The 18594-nt window shown below is 40.8% G+C and overlaps 1 protein-coding gene across 4 annotated transcripts; it reads right to left on the bottom strand.

The window, feature by feature from the left end:
• Positions 1-580: 580 nt before the first annotated feature.
• LOC117811513 lies at positions 581-15190 on the bottom strand. 4 transcript variants are annotated; one of them, XM_034681839.1, is made up of 15 exons: positions 14852-15190; positions 12540-12599; positions 12284-12404; positions 12035-12138; positions 11667-11939; positions 11466-11559; positions 11306-11373; positions 11156-11221; positions 10819-10974; positions 10656-10724; positions 10324-10443; positions 10173-10232; positions 9930-10010; positions 7200-9707; positions 581-7001 (listed from the first exon to the last, which is right to left on the bottom strand). In XM_034681839.1, exons 3-15 carry the CDS (start codon positions 12402-12404, stop codon positions 1011-1013), a joined length of 9711 nt encoding a protein of 3236 aa, XP_034537730.1. In that variant the 5' UTR covers positions 12540-12599; positions 14852-15190; the 3' UTR covers positions 581-1010. The 4 variants fall into 4 exon arrangements, with proteins under 4 accessions (XP_034537730.1, XP_034537729.1, XP_034537728.1 ...); XM_034681838.1 differs by having other exon boundaries at positions 581-7133; XM_034681840.1 differs by having other exon boundaries at positions 811-824; positions 9593-9707; positions 14852-15139.
• Between the last annotated feature and the right edge of the window lie 3404 nt (positions 15191-18594).

Here is an 18594-nt window from a genome sequence, read left to right on the forward strand (position 1 = left end):
ACAGAAAGAGAAAAGGCATGCAAATGTTTGTTTTTTTCCTTAGCACTAAACAAATAACATTATCACACTATAAACAGACAAAAGAGAAAAGGCATGCAAATTTTTTTTTTTTTTTCCTTAGCACTAAACAAATAACACTATAAACAGACAAAGAGAAAAGGCATGCTAATGTTTTTTTTTTTTTTTTTTCCTTAGCACTAAACAAATAACACTATAAACAGACAAAAAGAGAAAAGGCATGCAAATTTTTTTTTTTTTTTCCTTAGCACTAAACAAATAACACTATAAACAGACAAAGAGAAAAGGCATGCTAATGTTTTTTTTTGTTTTTTTTCCTTAGCACTAAACAAATAACACACTATAAACAGACAAAAAGAGAAAAGGCATGCAAATGTTTTTTTTTTTTTTCCTTAGCACTAAACAAATAACACACTATAAACAGACAAGAGAAAAGGCATGCAAATGTTTTTTTTTTTTTTTTTTTTTTCCTTAGCACTAAACAAATAACACACTATAAACAGACAAAAGAGAAAAGGCATGCAAATTTTTTTTTGTTTGTTTTTTTTTTTTTTTTCCTTAGCACTAAACAAATAACACACTATAAACAGACAAGAGAAAAGGCATGCAAATGTTTTTTTTTGTTTTTTTTTTCCTTAGCACTAAACAAATAACACACTATAAACAGACAAAAGAGAAAAGGCATGCAAATTTTTTTTTTTTTTTCCTTAGCACTAAACAAATAACACTATAAACAGACAAAAAGAGAAAAGGCATGCAAATGTTTTTTTTTTTTTCTCCTTAGCACTAAACACAACATTATCACACTATAACAGACAACAAGGCATGCAAATTTTTTTTGTATTTTGTTTTTTTTTTGCCCCTAAACATGCAGACTATTCCATGCAAACCCACAAATGAGCCAACCATAACAGTTAGACCTACCAATAAAAGTTAAACCTACCAAAAAGCTCACAATTTCACCAAAAACCTGCAGTCCTCAGAAGTCTAAACTACTCTACCTCATCACTTTCAACACATTTGCTGTTAAAACAACAAAGAATCCCCTCATGATCACTAAAATAAGTAGGCCACACTACTGACTGTACCTCGTACTGTGTTGTTTTCACATACACATGGTCAATAAGTGTGCCTCTCTCTGTGGTGGGTTGTGTCACTAGCTGAACAAACCCCCTCTCTGCGACAAAACTGCAGATTGAAGATGACTTCAAAATGTCATCATTGAAATCTCCCATGACAGCAATAGTGTTACCTTGTGGGTTAAGCCAATCAAGCAACTTGCTCAGATTCACCTTAAACAAACACATGGGATAGGAGGGCGGTCGATAAATGACCGCGACTAGTATGTTAAAACCGACAAACTTGTAAACCAAACACTCCAAATTCACATGTGGCACTTTGATTATGTCAAATGCCACATTGTCTGCACTAAACATGCCAACACCACCATGTTGTTGGGCTTGCAATGATACCAAAGCTGGGTGATTACTTGTGTACGCTTCACTCCGAGGACAGTTCTGGAAACTGTAACCATCGATCTTAACATTTTCAAAAACAGAATCAGTGGGTAACCATGTTTCTGTTACAGCAATACAGTTAGGCTGCAAATGCTGTGTGCACAAAGCTAAATCTGACACATGTAGACTCAAACTTTGCACGTTCATCAAAAACACAGAGAATGTAGGTGTATTTGATGTGTGCTGGGGTATGACATCAATCAAGAATGGAGGCATACTCTTCACTGCATCCTTGATATCATCCTTACAGTAAATGACCTTCTCTCTAAAGTCTTGAATGATCAAGCCAGACAGACTCCTAACACGGCTTAAGGCCACATACGCCTGTCCTGCAGTGAAAACTCTCTTAAGACACACTACAGCACTGTCTACTGTCAAGCCCTGCACTTTATGCACTGTACACGCCCAAGCTAGTTTAAGTGGAAATTGTCTTCGCAATCCACCTTTGTTCGTCACCCTCTCTTCCTCTGGGTCAATACCCGTAGAGCCAACCAAATCACTGGAAACACCAACAGATTGTTTCCTCCTCTGAGCACCAACCTGATGGTCATCAAACTTTACAAACACCTTCTTTGGAAATCTACCTTCACTAGCCGGCACAATGTGGGTAACAATACCGCATACACCATTAACCAGACCATCCAAAACATCGACATTCTTACAGAGCATAACACGGGCATCTATCCCCAAGGGAAGTGTTTCCTCTAAAGATGTGTTATACGTTCTGCTGTGATGTCCACTAATCAACTCTAACTTGCCTGTTTTTTTACTATTTACATAATCCTGTGCCTCTATCTCAACATATTCAGGACAAGTCCTGAATAGCTCCTGAATGTTATGCTCATTTACTTGTCTGTTTGTCGGAAAAATGTGTAAAGCTGAGCTGACTTCACCGGTTTCACAACGCTGCAGCGTCCTAATGTCACTGAGCAGCATTGGAGTCTCTTTAGACCGAGTTCTGACCCTGTTCAACAACTCTGCAAAGACTGAATCCTGTTGCCTAACAACTGTTGTTAGTTCAACAACCTTAAACAGACTGGACCACAAGTTCACACCCTGATCATCAACATACAGTGGCTTCCCTTTAACGGGAGGCAACTGGAAAAAATCTCCCACTGCAATCACACTCACGTTACCAAACGGAGCAAAGTCACCAGTCTGTTTGATCTGCCTCAATCTACCATGAATATAAGCCAACAACCTGTGATCTACCATGGAGATTTCATCAATGATCAAAATCTGCAGATCACACAACTTAGCACGCAGAGAGTTGATCTTCTCTTCACCCAGAGGAGTGTACGGTAAGCGTACATCCACTCCAATGCTAAACGTGCTGTGAATAGTTGCTGCATGCAGATTGTATGCAGCAATCCCTGTAGGAGCAGTCAACAAAACACAGGTGTTGTCCGGATGACGACATGCCGGTGACAACAACCTCATAGCCTCGTACTGAATAGCCCTAATCAGATGGCTCTTACCGGTACCAGCCCCGCCGGTTACAAACACGTGCAGGGGACCTGGCTTTTTCCCGTCAACCCTGTCCAAACACCACTGACGAATCTGATAGAAAACAGACAACTGTGTCTCATTCAGAGACCTAACCAAAGCCAAACCATCACTTCTGCTCAAAACATTACTTCTTTTCTCTACACGGGAAACGTCCTTACTGCTAACTGCCAAATCTGGAATGTTTTCGACATGCTCCTCTACTACCTGCTCTGCCTCATTCTGCTCCTGCAGACACTGTAAACGCTCCAGTTCCTGCTCTGGACACAGCTCACACCAGGCATCCTCTAACACAACGTTACTGTCAACTTCGTGCTGGATATCATCCAATTTATCAGCTTCCATTTCAAATCTGCTCCTGTTCAAATCCACAACTGACTTGACCGAATGCCTGGATCTATCACTAAACCTCACATGACCATTCATGTAAAAATCCTCAAAAGTCTCACTGTTTGGAGGTTTAAGCTGCACATCAACACGATGGGGAAGAAACAACTGCAAAATGCTCTGAAAGAAAGATTCTGGATTTTTTGTCTCAGAAAAGCGCGCGTAGCGAACAACAGCAGGTTGTGAACGTGTTCTTTTTGAGACAAAACCAAAATCTTTCTTCAGTTTCACCCTATTCTGACTCTTCTCATTTTTGCTCAGAACACGATATTCTGACGCAAAAGTTGCCAAACACATGTCATCAAACTCGCTATCATCTGGCCTGTTCCTATAGCGATCCACTAAACTAGTCATCCACATGTCTTCTGAAGTAAGACCCTGTGATGACGCTGCCTTTTGTTTTAACACATTTAAAGGCAGACTCATCTTCACAACATTTTCCCCTGTTGGGACAAACACAACCTTCCTAGAACACTCCTTCAGGTGCATGCTGGGTACCAACCTGTACACCGCTTCCTGACTCGACACATCTCTGTTGTGAAGATAGACACTGCCTAGATTCTTCAGAGCATCCTTGGCACTAAGATTTTTATCCTTAGCTGCTTCTCTCTGAGCGTTCCCTAACAACAGTCCAATCTCCCTCTCTGCCTTTGAAATATAGGAGACAATGTAAACCACACATGCATATGCATCAACAACATACTGGATGTCCATATTGGCATTCCAGCATTTCAAAAGTGGCTTACTGAACTGATTCACCCAAACTTCATTAACCTCTCTTTTCAACACGACATGCGTGTTCCGACTAAAGAGCTTATACGCTCTCTCAAAAGCTCTCTGAGTGATCCCTAAACTGTCAAACAACTCGTCCAAACAACCAAAGCTTCTATTCTCATCAGAAAGAGCCTTCTTCACTGCTTCCAAAATCTTTGCCGCATGGTCCCTCATCCTTTTCTCACTGTCCTTATCAACCTGACTTTTGCATGTACACACAGCTGAACTACCCGTCTTCTCTACCTGACACTTGCACTTCTTTAAATCTTCTAAACTTTTACCACGAGCGATAAAAGTCCTACCTGAAGCTGGCCTGGGAAAATTAAAACGACAAACTGTTTTATTCTTCTTACAAGTTTTGGAATGTCGCTTTGAATGCTGCTGCACCGACTTCACAATATCTAACAGCTCCTCATCCTCTGACGGTAGCTCACATGTTACATATTTATCAATGAATGCAACAACTTCCTCATCCGAATCTTTATCAATCTTTGGGGCATTCTCAATCCAAAACAAACTATGAATGTGCGGTGAGCCACGCTGCTGAAACTCTACCCTATGAAAGTAATCCTTGATCTTACCTATTGGCTCAGCTGGAGACATCAGAACCTCCCTGAGAAAACAATGCCAACGGAAATCAAAAGATCTGGCTGCTGTGACGGGATTTCTGCGCAACAACTCACACCTATCTGCCCACTCTAACTCTTCAAATGTCTGTGTCCTACCCTCCTGTTTCAAAATACTATTCAACAGGTTTTTCCATCGCATATCAGCAGATGAAAAAGAACAAAACCACGTAGGAACACCTAGCTGCCTAACACAAGCCAAAAGATCTTTCTGAGCTCCCTGCCAAAATGCTGGAGTACCTCTAATAGGTTTTAAGAAACGAAAGCCATCATCAAACTCCAACAACTGCTTCAAGGACTCTTCATCTCTCAACAAATCCTCCCCTACTCTTTGAGACTGATGACCTCCTTTCCCTTTCCGTAAGGCTATAGACACTTTAGACACTACCTGCTCTAACTCGGACATGTACTGGGCAAAGAAGATATACTCTACATTCCGAGCAAACCGACCATCTGCGTGTAAAATACGGTTATTCAAATAACGTGACAAAGTCAACCTGTGCTGTCTACTCTCGTGAAATGTATTACCACCCTGTGGAAACAATACCGGGAAAGATTTAGCTTCATTTGCCTCATCGCACAACAACCTAACAGGACTATTTCCTTCTGCCGGAGCCAAATTCAATGTATCATCAAAATACTGATCCAGTGCTTCCTGACCTAAATCAACAGGCATGAGACACGTGTCCTGAAACATACAGTGCTGCTGTCTGTCATGCAGCTGCTCATCCTCTGCTTCATCTGTAGCTGCATCTGAACTCTCTACATTAGGAACACTAACCTCTGCCAAAACTTCCTCTTCTTCCCTACAAAACTCATTAAGCCACTGTTCATTAAATTCAACATCTTCATACAACACATTGGTCCTCTTTAAGTAAACCAAAGCTTTCCTAACCTTCATCGTATCAACAAACTGATACTCATAGTGGCCTTTGTAAGTCAACTTACGCTTTAATTTCACCCTCAACAATGACCCTTCCATATTGGAACGGGGCAGCAAATTGTCTGTCTGCACAATGTTAGCAGGAACACACGTCACCGGTCCATGAACACCATTTTGCCCACCTTTAGGCAACGCCAACATCTTCATAAATGGAATGTGCAAAGCTATCAAATGTTGCTCCAAGCTATTCAAACACGCCAACTCTGGAGGAATGGGATTAAGTCCCAAATTATTAACTGCACTTTCAGGTGGGACTTCACCTTTATTAATCTTTACATGACAGGTGTAGCAGATCCACATCTGACCTCTCGGTGAATCTAACAACTTACAAGTCACTTCACAGTCCGGACTACATTTATGCAAATAATCTTCTGACAAACATTTATCTGCGATCAAAGCTACTCCTCTCTGTTTGTTGTAATCTTCTTTTCTACAACTTAAAACCTGATGTTTAAACAACAATCTATGGCAGACACAACAAACAAAATCTGGACCATCCTCTACTTTCTTTAGAAACTGTCCCATCACAAAATCAAACTGTTTTGCCTTTTCTTTCTGATTCTGCCTCCTCACTCTGTTACCTGCTGCAACACTCTCTCTATGCTCTGCATTACCATGGTACTTCCTTATACTCATGGCTTTCACACGCTGTCTATGCAACTTATCTAACCGATACTTGTGTTTACTTATTCTTTTGACTCTCTCCCTATGCAAAACATTCTCTCGATATTTTAATTTACTGCTTCTCTTAACTTTCTCTTGGACAGTGACATTACTCTGGTATTTGAATTTAATTCTTTCTAGATTACTTCTTTTTACTTTCTCCCTATGCACCAAATTTTCTTGGTATTTAAGTTTACTTCTTTCTACACTACTTCTTTTTACTTTCTCCCTATGCACCAAATTTTCTTGGTATTTAAGTTTACTTCTTTCTACACTACTTCTTTTTACTTTCTCCCTATGCACCAAATTTTCTTGGTATTTAAGTTTACTTCTTTCTACACTACTTCTTTTTACTTTCTCCCTATGCACCAAATTTTCTTGGTATTTAAGTTTACTTCTTTCTAGATTACTTCTTTTTACTTTCTCCCTATGCACCAAATTTTCTTGGTATTTAAGTTTACTTCTTTCTAGATTACTTCTTTTTACTTTCTCCCTATGCACCAAATTTTCTTGGTATTTAAGTTTACTTCTTTCTACACTACTTCTTTTTACTTTCTCCCTATGCACCACATTTTCTTGGTATTTAAGTTTACTTCTTTCTACACTACTTCTTTTTACTTTCTCCCTATGCACCACATTTTCTTGGTATTTAAGTTTACTTCTTTCTACACTACTTCTTTTTACTTTCTCCCTATGCACCACATTTTCTTGGTATTTAAGTTTACTTCTTTCTACACTACTTCTTTTTACTTTCTCCCTATGCACCACATTTGCCTGGTATCCAATTTTTTTACTGTCTTTTCTTTTCTGACTATACATAAATTCCTGGCATTTCCTTTTCTCATCTAATTTCCTCTTCCTTTTGAAATACTTTGATAATGTACTATGCTGGGGCTGTTTTGTAACACCTTCTACATGCTCTACGTCTAAACTTGCAGCGGAAATCGAAGCTCCCAAACAAGCACTCTCTTTCCCTTTACGCTGTCTAATATTGAAACCCGTCTTACAAGACTCGTCGGCTCTGCAGTAGCCATAACAACCCTGAATGAGAGGCTGTTGAACACAAACAACAGTCTCATAATGATTGTCATTACAATGTTCTAAATAAACTCCCTGATTTGAAAACTGTCTATTCCTACAACTATATTCAAGCCAGCGACCCTGATGATATGTAAATATACTCACACCTAAACAATCTGCTGCTGCTTGAATCTCTACCTCTGTAGCCCATCTGCCAACATACTGCATTTTTGACTCCCTAAGGTACTCTGCCACAGAAGAAAACTCACTCCTCAAAAGACTCTTGTACTTAGCCACATTACTTTCCATCTGCTTCACAACTGCAAGTCTAACTTTCCTATGATTCTTCTGAGTACCACTCACAGCCTGACTAACTGCTCGAAAGAAACAATTACCGTCACCCTGTATACTCTCGTTTTTACACGGCACTCCTAACTGACCAACCTCTGAAGATACAGCATCAACTATCTCTGACTCCACGTTCAACTGTTTACACAACGCTTCTGAAACTTCCCTACGAAGAGGATTAAACTGCAGTCCTTTACTAGCCACATCACTAACAAACACAACATCTGTATCATCACTCCTCTTCCACTTCTTTGACAGAAAACATCCTGCTGACCTCTTGCGCTTCTCTGCCCTCACACTGCTGCTACAGCTGACTGCTGGCTGACCACTGGACACCTCAGAGACACTGCTTCCAAACACGCTCTTTCTGCTTTCTACAGTTAGTGACTGTCCTAATGACTTATCACTGTCAACAACTAACCCTGGGAGAGACACACGAACACCAGCTATCTCAAACTGCTTGACACCTACTGGCAACATGCGGGACAACTTGCATATGTGATCATAGACCTGATCAATGCAACTGAAATACACAACAACACTCCTCCCGTTACCATGCAACATTCCCTCAGCACTACGAGCATGGGAATCAACCACTGCATACCGTCCACCCTGATGAACGATAGCACAAGTGCTACCCTGCACTGTCAACAGACATGTGTCGTACTGTGTGAACATGTCCGTCAATCCCCTTTTCAAGCTCACATGTACACCTAGCTCAATAGTGGGACCATCATCCACACCTACCAGTCCACTTACAAAGTCACCATACTCAAAGTCAAAGCTCTGCCCATCAACCACATGCTGTTTGGGCAAATCAGGAACACAAAGAAAGAGTGATACTTTATCACTGATCAAGTTGTTCTTCCTTAAAGAGGCATACAACTTGTCCCCTGACACGACAACATCATCCAAGGTCTTGGACTGCCATGAAAACACACTGTCAGTTGTGTGTTTCGCCATTCCAACGAGGCTTATGGCCATACACTGAAATCCTCCAAACTCAAACTGATCATCTCCCTGATGAAAAGTTCCCTGCACTGATCTCACATGACATGCAGACCTGACTGAGCTGCTCTCCTGAACCTCACCTGTAACTTGCATGTCACCATCACTGTCTGCAACCTCTGAAACAGTCTCAACACCGAGTCCAACATCAAGCGGCTTCACAGACATGCTGGCAACAACATACGCCTGTGCGTTGAAAGACTTCTGCAGACCCCTGATGTGAAACATCAGGTCGTTCAGGCATGTGTTAAACACAGCCACAGATCTGCTGCAGCTAGGATCAGAACCACTGGCATCACGTGTGCTGCAGTCAACAACAACAATGTAATCTTTGTGTTGTATCACTGCAGTAGCAAGACCATCAACACCAAAAAGACACATGCCATCCCTCAACAACAGATCCTGCAGCTTCTCAGACACAAGTGTGTCCTCCCCTGGTGGCTTCACTACAAAGTACTCTGGCCTACCAATGTCAACGTTCCACTTCCCTCCAAAGACTGTGTGCTTCTCAATAAGCGTACATAACTCCCTTTCTCCTGCTGGAACCTTCTTACTCTCCTCAACCAGAAACTCCACCAACTTAGTCCCTTCTGACCTGACCTCGTCTATGTCCCTGCCACGCCATGTACACACAGGTGCAATCGTGTGTTTGATTGCAGCCACAGCACTACAAGTGAGCAAAGTATTCACGTCAGAGTACTGACCTACAAAACTACTGCCTGAAACTAAAGGTGGGGGCAACTGCTCAGAACACATGCAAACTGGAGCTGCAACACTCTGACCTTTGACGGGCCTTTGAGTGCGATGGGGGCGGGCAGGACCCTCCACCGGCGCAGCCTGGTCAGGGGACTGGACAGGGGACTCGGGGGACGCTCCCACAACACTCGGAACCGCCTCCTGATGAAAACAAAACAAGTGAATGAAGGGCAAGGACAACAAAAATATAACCTCAAACACACTTGATGAAATAAAAATCAAATTCTTACTTTTAAAGCTTAAAACACAAAAGCAGGCAGGTGATTAGCAAATGTCAGAGACCAACTGCTTCAATCTGAAAACCTTGAATTATCAGAAAATATCACATATGATAAATAACTTGAACAAAATAAATCCACAAACCTCCGCCTCCGCCGTCTCCCGCATGAACGTGGTAGAAGTGACCCTCGCCTTCACAACCACCACGCTAGGTACTGCCTCCGCCTAGAAAACATACATGCATGAATCAAGTGTTTTTCTGCTGTTTAGCAAACACTACCTAGGAAATGGCATTACCATGGATACAACTCAAACCTATACATCAGACATTTAGAGTCAAAGTATTGTGTGTGTGGAAAAATAAATACCTAAAAACATAACCCTTACCTGCCGGTCGGACCGACTCCTCTTGGAGGCAGCACTCCTCCTGCGCTCCACAAAGGCCTTCTAATGAAAAACAAATCAAATGTATTGTTGACATATTGCATTTACACGTTAAAAGCAGTTTGGACTGTTTTTGAGATTCCATGATTATTACCTGCTTGCCCTCTGGAACCGCGGTACCAGGGAGATGAGATGGCACAAGCTTGTCCATCTCATCCAACAGGGCAAAGCTAAACCAGACTGGGTTTAGCGGGATGGTACACTCCTTCACCACCTGTGAAATTATAGAGCGCAGACACTTGTTGAACTCAACTCTAAACAGATACAGTTATCTATAAACACTGAAATGATTCAAAGGCTAAGTGAGTGCATTTTTAATGACATAATTCCTTCAAACCATGTAGTATATGCCTGCTTTGAGCACAGCAGCTGACTACTCCCTCCCAATCTACCTACAATTATAAACATGAAGAAAACATCACAAACCTGCTTCTGTACCTTCCTTCTCTGAGGAAGCACACCAGAGGACCGGCCAGGCTCCCCTGATGAGTTCCCCTGTAACAAAAGAAAGCATAGTTTGTGTTAAGTACAATAGTTGTGTTTCGCAGACATATTTTAACATCTTAACCCCACAATGACAGGGCATTACCTCTTTGCCCCTTTGAACAGTGCGCCACACGAAGGGGTTCACCGGAGGACGTGGTGGAGTGTCCTCACCCTTCACAACAAGTTTTGGCTTGATGCATGGTGCTAGTGGTCTGAGGGGTGCTTTCACAGCGGGGGGTTGTGGCACTGTGTCAAGTGTCTAATGATGAGATAAAAAAACATTTTGACAAAGCACGTCAGTTTCAAAAAAGTTCCTTAAGAATTACACATTACAAAAAACATGTAAAAAATGCACACAATTTGAAAAATACAAAAAATAAAATGTAATCTTTGTTTTTTTTTAATCTAATCCAAACAGATATATTTATAACATAACTTACAACGTAAACAGCCTGCCACATCAGCTGTGATAGCACGCTCATGCCCTCAGGTTCTGACAGGTGAATCTGTAATATATAAAAATAAATTGAATTTTAAACACTTGTTCAATAAACTGAACACCTCACATCAAAATTACATGTTATACTTACGCCATCTCTAGCCCACAGGTCTGTGTTCTCCAACGGAAAGTGACATGCCGTTGGAAAATACCGCACACCTTAAAAATGGAAATCATATAATAACCATAAGTAATTGTACTTTCACATAATGTCAAATATTAAACAAAATTGTATTTCAGAGGTCACATACCCAAGCGGACACAAACCCTATGGAATTCCTGGCGCAGCAGTTCTTGGTACTGCTGGTCGCAGTTGAAGCGGGGGGGGAAATCCACCACTACAACCTGAAAGGAATATAACAAAGTGTATATATATTTGCAGATCCATACAATTATTATTTTTTTTTTTTTTTAAAAACATTCATACTTTTAAATTTAAACTTAAAGCTTACGTTGGACCACCGATTGCAGGCAGCATTCAGAAGCTCGGTGAAGTCGGCACCAGCATCTGAGATGGTCCTGGAATGTGTGAGGTTGTTGGATGGGGCCAGAAGACAAACTGCATCAGGAGTTCGAGGGACGTGAGCGTGCACAAGCTCAGCCCTCAAATCATGAGCAGCGCCCCCGGGTGTAGACATGATGCCAAAGGAAAACCTTCCCTCTGGCATGGACACGTGCCGGTCGGCGATGGCACGAAGGTGGGAATCACCCACAAGAAGAACAAACTGGGATAGCATACAGAAATTACGTTTTAGCTTCATTGCAATTTAATATATTAACAGCTGTGGTAAATATATACATAAATTACATCTAATATTACCTTCTTGTCAGGAGACTCGGGCATAAACACCAGTTTGTGCTGCTTCCCGGACAGCGACGAAACTGGCCATTTCTGCACGGGATGGCGGTACCCAGTACCATGCCCTATTCATAAAGACAAACAAATTCAACAAATTTAAAGTAAAAACGTCATACATCATTAACAGTTCAATGTTGTATTGCTCTAAAATGACTTTAAATGACACAGGAGAAAAGCAACAAAAACCTCTAGATATGGTTGACTACTCACGTGCACTGGCATTGCTGGAGCCATAGGGACTGGCGTTGAAGCGTTCAACGCCAGCGCTTCGCTGCTCTGCCATTCGCTTCTTGGCTGCCAGAGAGCGGCGATAGGACTTACCACGAGGCATCTTAACACGTGTGAACACAAAAACAGAAGCACAATAAATCAATCACAGCATTTAAAATAGTGTATCCAGCTAGTATCTTTTTAAAATGTATCCATCACTACACAAAAAACATATTTAATAAAACCGGTAACTAACCGTGCTTCGCACCAAGTCCTGCTGCTCTGTGGAAGAAAGATGGGACGGTCTCCTGTCAGACTGCACAAACACAAAAGGACAATTAATTTAGACTTGTTGAGAAGCCAAGCTTACTACACATAAACTTCAGAATAAATGTCCAAAAATATATATAAAATACTCTTCTACACAAGTGCACAGACACAATATACACACCAGTATACAAGTACATTTATATTGGTTCAGCTTTCTTTACAAAGAAAGACGCCACATGTCTCACGGTTCTGTCTGTCATATGTAGCGCATTGTATTAAAAAAAAAATAATAATTTTTTTTTTTTTTTTTTTGGGAAAATAAATAAATCATAATCTAGTAAAATAATACACAGTATGCAATTTAATATATATATATGTTTGTTATAAAAAAACGAATTATGTAAATAAGCTCATTCACAGTTCTACATGGTGTGTAATAGGACTCACTGCTTTTAACTAACAGGTTCACTTTTAATTAAGGCTTGAAACAAGAATCGCATCATGCTTTACTTAATATAAAACCACCATGACATTCCAAATTCACTGAAAATACATGAAACTGTCACAATGCAGCCTTGCTGTAGGTAGCTTTAAAGCTTGAAAGCCATTTTCAAAAACAGTGCTGACGCCACGTCTCACGGTTCTGTCTGTAATATGTAGCGCATTGTTAACACTTTCCAATTCAGTTCAATTTTAAAACAGAATCACAATCATGCTTTACTTTAATACAAAGCCACCATGTCGTTTCAAATTCAGCTGTTAAACCTGCAGCAAGCTGTAAGCTAGGTAGCCTTTGAAGCTTCGGCGCCATGTCTAACGGTTCTGTCTGTCATATGTAGCGCATTGTATTAAAAAAAAAAAAAAAAAAAAAAAAAAAATTTTTTTTTTTTTGGGGGGGAAAATAAATAAATCATAATCTAGTAAAATAATACACAGTATGCAATTTAATATATATATATGTTTGTTATAAAAAAAACGAATTATTTAAATAAGCTCATTCACAATTCTACATGGTGTGTAATAGGACTCACTGCTTTTAACTAACAGGTTCACTTTTAATTAAGGCTTGAAACAAGAATCGCATCATGCTTTACTTAATATAAAACCACCATGTCATTCCAAATTCACTGAAAATACATGAAACTGTCACAATGCAGCCTTGCTGTAGGTAGCTTTAAAGCTTGAAAGCCATTTTCAAAAACACAGCGCTGACGCCACATGCCTAACGGATCTATCTTTAATATGTAGTGCATTGTTATTAACTTTTCAATTCAGTTCAATTTCAAAAGAATAATCACAATCATGCTTTACTTTAATACAAAACCACCATGTCGTTTCAAATTCAGCTGTTAAACTGCAAGCCCGGCAGCCTTTGAAGCTACGGCGTCATGAGCGCTGACGTCACGTCTAACGGTTCTGTCTGTAATATGTAGCGCATTGCATTTATTTAAAAAAAAAAAAAAAAAAAAAAAAAAAAGTCTAAATGTAGTGCATTGTTTACACTTTAATTCAGTTCAACTTTAAAACAAGAATCACAATCATGCTTTCCTTTAATACAAAACCACCATGTCGTTTTAAATTCAGCTCTGCACCTGCAGCAGGCCCATAAGCCTTTGAAGCCTTCGCGCATTTTTCAAAAACTCTGACGTCATGCCTAACGGTTAAGGCCACTGCTTTGAACACTTTTCAATTCGAGTTCAATTATAAAACAAGAATAAAATCACGCTTTAAAGTCTATACAAAACCACCATGTCATACCAAATTCACAGAAAATACATGAAACCGTTACACTGCAGCCTCGCTGTAGGTAGCTTTAATGCTTGAAAGCCATTTTTCAAAAATACAGCACTGTCACATGCCTAACTGTTCTGTCTGTAATATGTAGCGCATTGTTAACACTTTTCAATTCAGTTCAATTTTAAAACAACAAGAATCACAATCATGCTTTCCTTTAATACAAAACCACCATATCGTTTCAAATTCAGCTCTGAAGCTACAGCATGCAGCAGGCCTAGTAGCCTTTGAAGCTGCAATTTCAAAAACTCTGACTTCATGCCTAACAGTTAACGGTGTAGGCCACTGCTATGAACACTTTTCAATTCGAGCTCAATTTTAAAACAAGAATAAAATCGAGCTTTTAAGTCCATACAAAACCACCAACCACTCTAAGTGCCTGCTAAAGGAGCACACCTAAAGCTAGCACACCTAGCTTGCATTAGCTTCATTAGCTCTTCACTCGGTCACTCATTGGAGGTAGCACATAAAAACACTGCAGTTAGCATTAAAGCTGTTACTCACTGTGTGTCCCAAAGGTCCAGGTGAAGGGATAAAGGTGCACAAGTCGTTGGAAGGTGGAAAGGCTTTAGAAAATCGAGTGAAAATATCCGTGTATATCAGATGGGGTCGCTCGGTAGCTAGCAAAAAATGCTCGCTCTCAGGCTCGCTCTGATACACGCAGCTGTAGGTCCTGTAAAGGAGTACCGGTCAGTGACGTGACGCGCCGTTATATACCAGCGCTGCTGACGCTGCTGACGCTGCTGACGCAGCAAAATAAAACGTGCAAGCTGATAGGCTCCCTCACCTGAAGTCTGTTACACAGACATTCATTTGGTGAAGCTCCTGAGAGGAAAAAGGAACAGGAAACTTGAAGAGGAAAATGTCAAAATAAAACACCCGAAATAAAATAATACCTTTTATTTCTGAAAAGAATTGGACTTATTGACAAAATGACAAAAGTGTGATTAGTATTATCATATAATATGAAATATGGGCATGAAATACCGTATTGTGTACGCTGTGGTTTCATTAATTTGTACAATGATATATGCATTATGCCACTATAAAAAATAATAATTATTAAAAATACCTAAATAATAATAATAATAATGATAATAACACAAAACAGAAATTAAACATGTCTATCCCCGTTCCTGCATTAACTCATCTCTATAAACATTTGCTCATATGAATAGTGTCAGAAAATTACATGTCCTAGAGTTTTTCTCCAATCAACTCCTTCATCGCTCAGCATAAAGTAGTCACATTGGAGATGAACATTTGTCAAAGAAATCTTCCTAAGTCAATGGCTGTGGGTGTGGCAGAGCGAGGTTTTTTTGCATAAGTGCCCCAGCCTGAACATCTCCATATGCAAATATTCACCTATATGTTATACAGATCTACTGGCCACAGGAAGTCACGTCTTACTTTATGGTGTATAGCTCTCAGACTGTGACTTGTTGTTGAAGGTTGTCTCTCTGGCGACACCTGAAACTCTGATGTCTCGCCATGAAACAGGAAATACTTACAGCTCCTTCATACAGTGTTCAATTTGTTTGAAGTTACATACACATGGTCAGGGTCCATCCCTCAACACACCTATCGACTCATTTATCTACTACAGTCATAGCGCCACCCACAGGAAATACATGGTACTGACATTCAACATACATGCATGAATTTGTTTTTTGGATAGGTATCATGCCAAGACCTACAAAAAATCCTCTTAACGTCGTGGTGAAATCTCAACAGGAAGTCGGCCATTTTGATTTGACCGGATTTGCAAGATTACGTATTTGTGTAAGCTCCTCCTACAGTTTTGCTCCGATCAACTCCAAACCACACACATTTTGAAGTAGACACATTCACGATCAAAAGTTATCGGACAGAATTTCTCTAAGTCAATTGGTGTGGGCGTGGCACCTCGCTACATCTGGAGGACATTTTGAAAATCTCTAAACAGTTATATCTCTCATATGCAATAATGGATCAGGCCCAGACCGGTCATGCATGATAAGTGCCACAGCCTGAACGCCTCTGTAGGCAAATAATCACCAATATCATATAGCGCCCCCTACTGGCAGCAGAAAATCACATGTCCTACAGTTTTTATCCAATCAACTCCTGCCTCACACCCAGTGTTGTTGACACACTGGAGATGAACATTTGTCAAAGGACTCTTCCTAAGTCAATGGATGTGGGCGTGACCACGCCTCAAACTCTGATGTCTCGCCATGAAACAGGAAGTACTTATAGCTCCTTCATACAGTGTTCAATTTGTTTAAAGTTACATACACATGATCAGGGTCCATCCCTCAACACACCTATGGACTCATTTATCTACTACAGCCATAGCGCCACCCTTAGGAAATACATGGTACTGACATTTACATACAATCTCCGATCTCTTCCAAATTTGACATGTTTCATCATGGGCCCAGCCTGAACTCATATACATACACATGTTTGTCATATGAATAACGCCACCTAATGGACACAGGCAGTACTTACTCTCTGAACATGTTTTTAACATGCTTGTGATCATAACTCTTTCTATAATGATCTGTGATGAACAATCCTTCAGAACATAATTAAAGACACAGCAGCACCTACTGGTGACAGGTGGTACTTCAATGTACACTATGCTGATAACTGCACAGGTAAGCTCACAATTTCAGCCTAGGCAGCACAGCAACACCTGCAGCACATCAGGCGGTGGCTTAAATGAGGCGGTCGTGCACATCAGGGAGTCGCGCACATCAGGCGGTGCTTGAGCGAGGGCCCGCACATCGCCGCTTGCGGCTTTAATTATTATTATTATTATTATTATTCTTTCTCGCGCCATTTGAATCCCCAATGTGCTTGCCATAACGCGGTGCAAAAGTCCCCAACCGTTGCACATGCACCAGGCCTGGCGAAAATTTCGACATTTTTGTGGTCCCGAAAAAAAAATCCCCAAAATGGCTAAATGGCGCCCCCTTGAAGTTGGAAATTTGAAAAGGCTAGCCCCATAATACGGTTCAACATACATGGATGAAAATTTTTTTGGTAAGGTGTCATGCCAAGACCTACAAAAAATCCTCTTAACGTCGTGGTGAAATCCCAACAGGAAGTCGGCCATTTTGATTTTTCTGTTTTTGACCCCATTATTTTGGGTATGTATTTGTTTGAACTCCTCCTACAGTTTTGGTCCCACCAACTCCCAACCACGCACATTTTGGAGTGGACAGATTAATGATCAAACGATATCAGACAGAATTTCTCTACGTCAATTTTTGTGGGCGTGGCACTTCGCTAAACTTGGAGTACATTTTTTCAACCGCTAAAGTATGTATTTATGTAAATAGCTCCTACAATTTTGCTCCGATCAACTCCCAACCACGCACATTTTGAAGCAGACACATTGGCGATCAAAAGTCATCAGACAGAATTTCTCTAAGTCAATCGGTGTGGGCGTGGCCACGCCTCAAACTCTGATGTCTCGCCATGAAACAGGAAATACTTATAGCTCCTTCATACAGTGTTCAATCTGTTTGAAGTTACATACACATGATCAGGGTCCATCCCTCAACACACCTATGGACTCATTTATCTACTACAGCCATAGCGCCACCCACAGGAAATACATGGTACTGACATTTACATACAATCTCCGATCTCTTCCAAATTTGACATGTTTCCTCATGGGCCCAGCCTGAACTCATATACATACACATGTTTGTCATATGAATAGCGCCACCTAATGGACACAAGCAGTATTTACTCTCAGAACATGTTTTTAACATGCTTGTGATCACAACTCTTTCTATAATGATCTGTGATGAACAATCCTTCAGAACATAATTCAAGACACAGCAGCACCTACTGGTGACAGGTGGTACTGCAATGTACACTATGCTGATAACTGCACAGGTAAGCTCACAGTTTCAGCCTAGGCAGCACAGCAACACCTGCAGCACATCAGGCGGTGGATTACATCAGGCAGTCGTGCACATCAGGGAGTCGCGCACATCAGGCGGTGCTTGAGCGAGGGCCCGCACATCGCCGCTTGCGGCTTTAATTATTAGGGCCCGAGCACCGACAATTGTCGGCGAGGCCCTATTGAAACCCTAGTGATTATTAGGGCCCGAGCACCGACAATGTCGGCGAGGCCCTCTTGTAACCCGAGTGATTATTATTATTATTATTCTTCTTTATTACGCCGTTTCAAACCCCAATGTGCTTGCCTTAACGCGGTGCAAAAGTCCCCAACCGCTGCACATGCA

Source organism: Notolabrus celidotus, chromosome 4 (assembly GCF_009762535.1).
Source record: "Notolabrus celidotus isolate fNotCel1 chromosome 4, fNotCel1.pri, whole genome shotgun sequence".
Classification (NCBI taxonomy): domain Eukaryota; kingdom Metazoa; phylum Chordata; class Actinopteri; order Labriformes; family Labridae; genus Notolabrus; species Notolabrus celidotus.